Source organism: Bison bison, unplaced genomic scaffold (assembly GCF_000754665.1).
Source record: "Bison bison bison isolate TAMUID 2011002044 unplaced genomic scaffold, Bison_UMD1.0 scf7180017864334, whole genome shotgun sequence".
Lineage (NCBI taxonomy): Eukaryota > Metazoa > Chordata > Mammalia > Artiodactyla > Bovidae > Bison > Bison bison.
Genome location: NW_011494906.1, coordinates 884620 through 893382, shown reverse-complemented (window position 1 = coordinate 893382; position 8763 = coordinate 884620). Strand labels below are relative to the sequence as shown.

The following is an 8763-nucleotide window of genomic DNA, read 5'->3' as shown; positions in this document are numbered from 1 at the left end:
AACCGTAGTAGTTCCTGTAGTATCGGTCTCTGTCCTGGGGATGGTGGTAGTAGTAATTCTGCCACTAGAAGAGAGGGGAGACCCTGTCACGTGGAGCCACAGCGGGCTGAGGACAGAGAGGCACGATACTCCTCCCCCTGTCCTGCCCGCCCCTTCATCTCTCCATTCCCAGATGATACTTACATCCCGGGTATACTGGTGTCTGTAATAGTCTCTGTATCTGTTGTACTCATAATCTCGCCCATAGAATCGATCGTAGTCTCCCCTGTACCGATCGTAGAAGTTACGGTAACCCTGAGAAAAGGAGAGAGGAGTGAAGATGCATGGGTCTGTAGCATCACAATCCACTGCTATCCCCCATCTTAAATGAGATATATCTTTGCTTCGTATTATATACAGGTTTCATCTTCCCAGGATAAATTCTGCCAGATGAACAAATTAAACAGGCAAAACCCTAAGCCCTGAGGAAACAGCCCAAACCACTCTGCTCCCCAAAGCCAACAGGAATGGCTGTCACGGCCCAGAGGGAGGAGCAGAAGGAGAGCTGCACTCACCCCTCTGTTTCCAGACTGCCCCCAGCACTGCTGCCCGTAGGCCCGGTTGTCGTAGCCTCGGCGCTGCCCGCCCACTGGAAGAGAAATGGAGAGCGCGCTCAGACAGCTGGCATGGGGTCCTGGCTCCACATCTGAGTGGAAATCAAAAAGTCGGAGCCAAAGGCAATTCTGGGGGAATAGGAGGCCTGCTTCTGTCAGGCTCACACAATGTTAATTAAAGCACCAGCCAGGATCTTTTAAAAAGTCTGAGGGGGGAAGGCAGAGGAATAGAGACAAAAGAAAAACCAAGCCACCTTGGTTTCACTTTTTGAAGCTCCCCAATTCCTGCAAAACATTTAAGACGGCAAAGGACACACGGCAGAGTTAGAAACACGAGTGAAAGTGCCACTCGTGGAGGTGCAGGCTTTCAGCCCTGGAAGGGATCCTGGGTACCACACAGCCCAAACCCATTTTACACAACTGAACAGTCTAAATGTCAAGCTCTTCCAAAGCAGGAACTGCTCGTATTTCCAGGGCCTAGCACATAGCAAACACTCAAAAAATTTTTTGCTGACTTACACTTAAAATTACACACACACACACACATTTGAATGCACACTGTGGGAAGGGGATCAAGGGACTTAATTGACAAAACTAGATAATTGAGAGAGGAAATTAATTCCACTAATAAGCTAACTTACTTCATAATCCCCCAAATTACTGAATAATGCATCCACTTTCTGATCTACATAGCTGGGTTGACCCAGTAGACAAAGAAAAAAAGAATCCTGCACAAATCCTTCAGATAAACTACAAGCGTGAAGGGGGAATCCATATGTAAAAATGAAAACTGATAAATGTGCAGGTTCAAGCACTGCTCTTCAAGGAAACAAATACTTTTGTTGAAAAATAACTACCTTTTGTTTCGATTATGGGAAAAGCACAAGAAGCTAGGAGTAAAGGACACAGGAAGAAATAAGCTCCATAAAGGGATGTCCTTAATGTTGGTGGCCCGATGTGGTTGCCTGGCCTTTCCTGTGGGTCCAGCTGCACTTCACACAGAGAACAGACTGAGGCTGGGGCTGGCAGGTCCCCAGGACTTACCGTAGCCTTGGCCTCGGCTTCGGTTCTGCCGGTTACGCTTGTTTCGATTGTTCCGGCGGTTTGTCCGCTTCTCAGAGGGGGGCAACAGCTTCCTTGCCTCCTCCTTGTATTTAGTGACAATGGGCTGAGCTTCCTCCTTCTCCAGTTCCCCATATGTCACCTCATCCATATAGTCGCATTTTTCAGGCAGAGAGAAGTTGGCTACAAGAGTAAGAGAGAAGCTCTGTGAGCCTCCAACTGCAAAAACGGGTAATATCTCATAATGAAAACTCCACTACAGCAAGAACAAGATTTTCTAAGCCTCATCTATAAATGCACAAAAATGTGCTCGGTTCACTCTACAAGTTTCTCGCTAACTGCAGCAGCCCCAGGCAAAGGGCTATCTGTAAACTGTAGATTTACAAGTTCTCAAGTGATCCATAATAAATTAAGAGTGAACTGGGTTAAGGTTCCTTATCAGGACAGAAGCAAGCAGCCAGAGGGTAAAAGTAACTGAGAAAGTTTTGGTGTAGTTAGATAAGAAATACACTTTTAAAAGAGACTCAAGAAGAAACTGACCCAAGCCTGAAGGCACTTACTCATCCATTTGAGGAGAACAGGAAGCAAGAGTACAGGGGTCTCACTAACCACCTGTGTGGGATGGGCCAGCACCAGTCTCTGGACATCAAGTTCAGAGGCTGAGTCCCCGTGGAACTCAGTTCAATGAGGTGCTCTTGATTGATAAGTGAATCCAATTAGCCCTTAGTTTCATAAAACTGAACTAAATTCCTCCAAGTGCCCCCAAATCAGTTATGGACTGGTCTAGTTCATTCTGAGTAAACTTGAGCTCTTTAGTGTGAAACCAGCTCCCATGCCCAGGCATTATCAGAATTCAAAGAGCCAATAGCTGACGGCTCTGGGTGGGATGCCAGGAGCTGAAGGCAGCATGGGGAAAGACCAAACTCAGAGGTGAAGAGCAGAACTCCAGCTCAATAAAGAAGGTTAATATTGCCTTCCAGGGAACCTTGCTGTAAGGCTTTATACGGCACATACCAAAAATCAACACCAACAAACAACAAAAGTAAAAAACAAAACAAGCCTAATGTGATATAGAAATCAAAACATACTGTTGAGATCATTCACTCCAACCTCTACCATTTCCATCTGAACCATCGGAATGTTCCATCTCTAGAATATAAATTCAGTGAAGGCAGAGCTTCATTTCATTCATTCTTTCCCTAGGTCTAGAACTGTACTGGACAAATAGCAGACACTCCTAAGTATTTACTGAATGAATAACTGACTCACTCTGCCTTGGGTTTTGATTATCCTGTGACCTATCACCATTTTTTTTTTTTTTTGTATTTTATCAGAATGAATCAAGGGGTTATTGCTTCACCATTCATTCTGCTCATTCATTAATCCACAAGTGATCACATTCATTAATTTATTCCTCAGATTTATACTTTACACAGGTGAAGAATGCTCCAGGTGCTAAGAGGCCCTAGGGAGGTGTGCATGGACCAAGGCCAGGATCTCTAACTCGTAGAGGTTAGCCCACCTTTCATCTCCAGCATTATAGACTCAGGCACATCATCTCCCTCCACTTCCTTCCTCAGCTCCAGCCTCTTCTTCCAGTCCTCCTCATTAGGGACAACCACCACCACTTTCCGGGAGAAAGTCTTAAACAGTAACAGCTTCCGCCGTTGGCCAGAGTTGTACACATTACACTAGGGACAGGAGAAGTAATAGATGTTTTAGGAGTAAAAGTTAAATTCAACCAACACTTACTGAGAATCCTTCACAAGTGAGGCACTAGATTAAGAGGACTATTTATACAGTCTCTGAATTCTTCAAAAGCTACATGATGTTATCCTGTTTTACCCAACACGAAACTTGAGAGTCAGAGAGACCAAGACTTGTCCAAGGTCACAGACCTAGTAAGTGGTGGAGTCATGAATCCAAAGCTACAACACTCGATCACCTCTATAGTGTGTTTTACAGCCTGGCTCCAAATACTCTCTTGTAAAAACACTGAGAAGTGTATCTCTCAATCCAAAAAAACATTACAACCATAATTCTTGGTTATAACTGGGTAACCTGATTCTGTTCCTTAATTTAGTCTTTATATATGCACCTTATTTTGACTCTGAACAATTTTATCAAATACCAAAATCAAATGGATACCAAATCTTTTATCTTTGGGAATATTGTTAAATTAGATTTCTTTTGAATTTCTGAACAATACCTGATCAAGAATGAAGTTCCTCTTTGTCCGGGAAGCAATCTGGACCAGCTTACTAAGGCACTGGGAGGCTTGCTGAACTAAAAGGTCTCGGCTTTTGGGATCCATCTCTGGCTCCTCGAGCCCCTTCATCTGATGAGTTTAAGAGGAAGAGAAACACAAGAAATTACAAAGTAAGTTAAAGCCCAAGAGTCACTGGTAAACACCACCAATGCCACCATATCGGTTCACTGCCATTCCTTAGAGCTGTGAATGCTGTCCATTTCCTACAGGACTTATTTCCAGTCTCAATCTGGATATACCTGAAACACCCCAGGCTTTACCAGCTTTCAGAAATCTGATAACACAGCAAAGGAAAAGAAAACAAAAAACCAAAAACTCATTTCTTTATTTGTGGGGCCCCTGATCTCAGACACCTGAAAGATTCAACTCCATTGGGAAAAGATTATATAAGTTTCTTGGTATTTAAAAGCGAACACCAGAGTGATTTATCCCCTCCCACCAACTCACCCTCATTTGATTGAGCACAGTCTCAGCTCCCAGGACATTGTATCTTTTCTCAGGGTTTTCTTTTGCATATTTCAGTGCCCACTGGGTCTTTCCAGATGCAGGGAGTCCCACCATCAGAATCACCTGCAAGTAAACAGAACCAGGAATGCTATAAAAACAACCAACCAACCTGAGGGGAATGTTTACAAAGCCCAACTTCAGAACATCCTCCCCAGCTCCCAGTTGGGCAAAGCTTGAGCAGAAAAGTGACCAACCAAGCATGAGCACCAAGGTTCTGCATCCTCTCTGGCATACCTCACACTCCTCTATGGTCTTGGGAGGGACTGCAGTGCGCACGCGCTCCTCAACAGGCACGGCATGAATGAACACAAACTCTTCTGGTGGTGGGAAGAAGGGCTCCTCCTTCTGACCAAAATTTAATTCTACAACACAATTTTTGCAGAGGACATGGGGTAGAAGGGCCCGATCTGCTAGGGATTCCTTGCTGATACGGAATGCCACACCGAGGTCTTCTCCATTCTTGGAAAAGGAAAGTTCTACTTCTTCGGCCTCAAAATTCTACAACAAAAGACAAGAGCATTTATGGGCACACAGGTCTTGCAGTTGATTAATCTCGCAGTTCAATCTTTTTCCCCCAACTTCAATTGCTACACAACTATGCAAGCAACGCATCAACTGCAGAAGAGACGCAGCTGATGGGAAGCAAAGGATCTCCAGGGCCCTCCATCCACTCTTTGCTACAAACCCACAACTTTCAGGAGCACTTACAGCAAAGCATCCAATGACATCATTCTCCCCAAAAGTCTGGCCAAATTCCTCAAACTGCCCATTCTCTGCCTTGAGTCCTCGTCCATCAAAACCATAAGAGAATTCATCCTCACCTAGAAAAATCAGCAAATTAGTTTACCTACACTCAAACTTCCCACAGAGCAGCAAACACAAACATGATTAAGTTAAAGGTAACTTTACCAAGCTGTGGATGCGAAAAATCAACAGACCATCCAACTCGAAGGAGAGAAACCTCTGTGCAGCCTTCTTTCATTGGGAGATTCTGGGTTACCTGGACAAGTCAGAAAAGGAACTTTTCAGATACTCTGACCAACTCAAGCAAAGTCTGAGTTATGAAAACAAAATTTTGATACAAACCAAAAACAACTATCACAACTCAGCGTCAGAAAAACAACCGTCAATGAACGTAAACCAAAGTCATGAGGGTTAATTCCTTGGTTACTAGAGCTAAGGTCATCTTTCAAGTATGGTACCTTTCTCTGATAAAATACTGGTGGCTGCAAGTCCAGTATAGAGTAGTTTAATGACTAATTTAATAAATGAATGGTCCTAATGGTAGTGTACACACTACCTTGGCCTCAAAGCAGACTTTCCCCTTTGTCACTCCATAAGTACTTCTGGCCCCAGACCAAAGGGTGGGGAACTTCTCTGAGAAAAGTGGCTGTCCTCCATAGCGGTCTTTGCTGACTTGAAAATGGAGATCGGAGGTATCTGTTAAGAAAGAAGCAATCTTTTTACTCCAATGGAACACAAAGGTACCCAGTTCTCAAGCATGGATACAAAATCTAAATCTCTTAAAAGCTGCAGGCCAGGAAGTTTTTAATCCCCAAAATCTCTTTTGATTGGTTAAAAACCCCAACCTGTCTGCCTTATACATACACGTGTCCAGGTTCACAAGAGTGTGATCCTCTTCCTCGTCTTTCACCTCTTCTTCTGGGGGTGGTGGAGACTTCGAGCTACATGTATGAGAGAAAAGCAAATATAATGTAACCAAAGTCCTTTAATTCGAGAGGTGTCTGCATGACTTTAGGTCTGTTAAACTACCAGTGAATATACAATTCCAGCAGGCAGCTTCTTTCAGCAAATGAGAAAAGGGCAATGGAAGCATTCAGGGTAGATTCGATCAAAGACTTAGGCCTATAAGAACCTATTCCATTTTTAATCCACCCCCTTTCTCCAGACTCTCCAGTCAACCTCAGGTATACCAAAATTGGAGCAGAGACTGCCTTCAATGAAAGGGACTGTTTCCCTCACCGGCTGTGGTAGGCCTCCTCTCGGAATTCATAGTAAGCTCGGCCATGTTCATCCTTCTCATCCCGCTGTCTCTTTACCCCCCGCCGCTCACCATCTGAGCCTGCTGGTTTTGACTTTTCACTATCTTGGTCATCTCCTACAAAAATGAGGGAAAGAAAATCAGCAGTTTTCATACTGGAGTGTAGAATAAGCTCAGAACCAATAGAAACTAAAGGAGGACTGGCATATCTGTCTAATCAGAAGAGCCAGGTTATCCCCACTGCATCCACAGAATGTTTTATTTCCAAAGATTATTTTTCTGTCATTGGATGGGATTATTTTTTTTTTTAAAAAAAAGGACATTATGGGCTAATTTCAGTCAAAAAGTATACTGAAAGTTAGCCAATTTTTGCATTCTAAATTTATCTGCTTAAATCAGGTCAAACTTGCAGATTTTCCCACTTACATGACATAAAAGAAACTTGCCATAAGTTTTTTAAAAACTTCATTGCTTAACTTTGATTCTTGACTATCAGATTTGGATTTAAGCTAGAGACTTAATATATATTTTTCAACACTTTCCCAGTGTTGTGGTACAGAAGCCTCATTTTGTTTCTTTCTTTCTTTTTTGAAGAGTTTGACTTTCCAGCTTTAAAATGCACAGCCATACACAGCTTTACTTACATAGCAAATGAACTCTGGCACTTTATACAGAGCTCTTACCATAGATTTTTACTGAAACTTGCAAGAACAAACCATTAAGTCACAAGAGAGCCATAAATAATACTGCATCTTTACCTCACATAATTTGGGGCAGAAAGGTGTTGTCATATATTTAGTAACATTTTTTACAAGAGAAAAAAAAAAACAACAGAATTTTTCCTTGGACTTCTGTGGTTTGCAACACTAACACTAAAGGTTTTTTTGTAATAACCTCTCTAAAGAAGTTCTTTATCTCTCGAGCTTTTTTACCTGCTCTTTGGGGGTACACATTAAGACAAAGATTATGTAATGGGATTTTTGTTCCAGGACATAGTACAAGCTGCAAGTTGCATGCGACTGTTGTAGAATGGGTTCCAACTATACCATCATACCCAGCAGCAGCCTAAAAACTGCATTATAAAAGGAACTAAAAAGCAAGCCACTTCATAGTAAGAATGGGAAGCAGCTCTAGTTTTCCTCCCACTCTGACAGATAGTTATGGATCAGCTGTAATCATCCAATCACTTCAAAGGAAGTGAGGAAGGTCACTAACTCCCTGGGGCACCTCTATACATTCTCTTCCACAAGGTTATTCAATGGACCCACCAACACCCCAATCATTTCAATTCAAGAAATCAGGGACCCAAAATGTAAAAGGCTAGCTAAGTGTATAGTAAACATACAAATTTGCCCTTCGATATCCACTCAAATGAAAGATTAAATTTTAATCATAATTCAGGCAAGGTAAAACCCCTAGCCAAGTAACGTTACCTAACTTATTCTAAATGTTCTAGATTAAGATGTTCTCTTTCGTAGTTAACCATTAAACTCGACACCCTCACACTGCAAGCTACTTGAAGCAAGCTACTGCTGCAAAAGCAGGAACAAGGTTAGATTTCCAGATTTTCGGCGTAGCTCAAACTCTAGTAATGAGCTTTTGATGGGGCGAACTCTTGACGAACTTAGCTTATTGCTTAATTTTATGGCGAAAAAGTAAACAGTCCGGTGGCCCAAAGGCCGAAGCCTCCAACAGTCGGTCTGGCTGTCCATGTAATCAACAATTCCTCAGCACATTCCCGGTTTAGGAAAAGATAACCAGCACCGCGGGAGGCTGCTCCAACAGGTAGCTCGTAAGCAGTTCGCATGGGAAACCGCTTTATTTCCATTCACTACCACCAAGTAAGCAATCAAGTTAGGAAGGAACCTCCCTCCTGCAAAGAGTGGGGCCACCAGAGGTAGACAAACCCTCCGGAAAGGAGGAGAGAGGACGAAAACCACCTCCCCTGGGGAGTCCCGGCAAACGGCGATGGGAATCTGGACCCCGCGGTGCAGGGCTCGGTGCTGGGTCAGGGGCGCACCCGGCAGGTTGGAGCCCGGCTCCGCTGCCAGCTCCTCACCCTGTTCCTCTGCGGCCTTGTCACCCGGCGCCTCGGATCCCGGCGTCTCGTCCCCGCTCCGCTCCTCCGGTTCATCTTCCTCCCCCTTGCCGGTGCCCTGCTCTTCGCCACCGTTTACCCCACCTGACTCGGCTGTGGCCTCCTCCGCCGCTTTCTCGGAAGCATCGGGCTCCGCCTCGGCCTCCACGGCTGCCGCCTCTGGGGGCTCCGGCGGCGGCTGCGCGGCCTGGCCCGAGGCCTGGGCAGGGGGTGGCTCTTCGTCCTCGTCCTC

At 44.3% G+C, this 8763-nt stretch overlaps 1 protein-coding gene across 1 annotated transcript in view; it reads right to left on the bottom strand.

Annotated features, from left to right (window-relative positions):
* Positions 1-8763, bottom strand: part of HNRNPUL2 (heterogeneous nuclear ribonucleoprotein U-like 2) — a 14711-nt gene that overhangs the window by 5618 nt on the left and 330 nt on the right. The window contains exons 2-15 of the mRNA XM_010854054.1: positions 8493-8760; positions 6415-6550; positions 6040-6116; positions 5732-5871; positions 5341-5431; positions 5140-5252; positions 4666-4929; positions 4372-4494; positions 3865-3993; positions 3178-3346; positions 1638-1838; positions 555-628; positions 184-294; positions 4-64 (exon numbers count right to left, since the gene is read on the bottom strand). Of these exons, the coding sequence (XP_010852356.1) occupies positions 4-64; positions 184-294; positions 555-628; positions 1638-1838; positions 3178-3346; positions 3865-3993; positions 4372-4494; positions 4666-4929; positions 5140-5252; positions 5341-5431; positions 5732-5871; positions 6040-6116; positions 6415-6550; positions 8493-8760 (1957 nt within the window). The remainder of the gene's footprint in view (positions 1-3; positions 65-183; positions 295-554; positions 629-1637; positions 1839-3177; positions 3347-3864; positions 3994-4371; positions 4495-4665; positions 4930-5139; positions 5253-5340; positions 5432-5731; positions 5872-6039; positions 6117-6414; positions 6551-8492; positions 8761-8763) is intronic.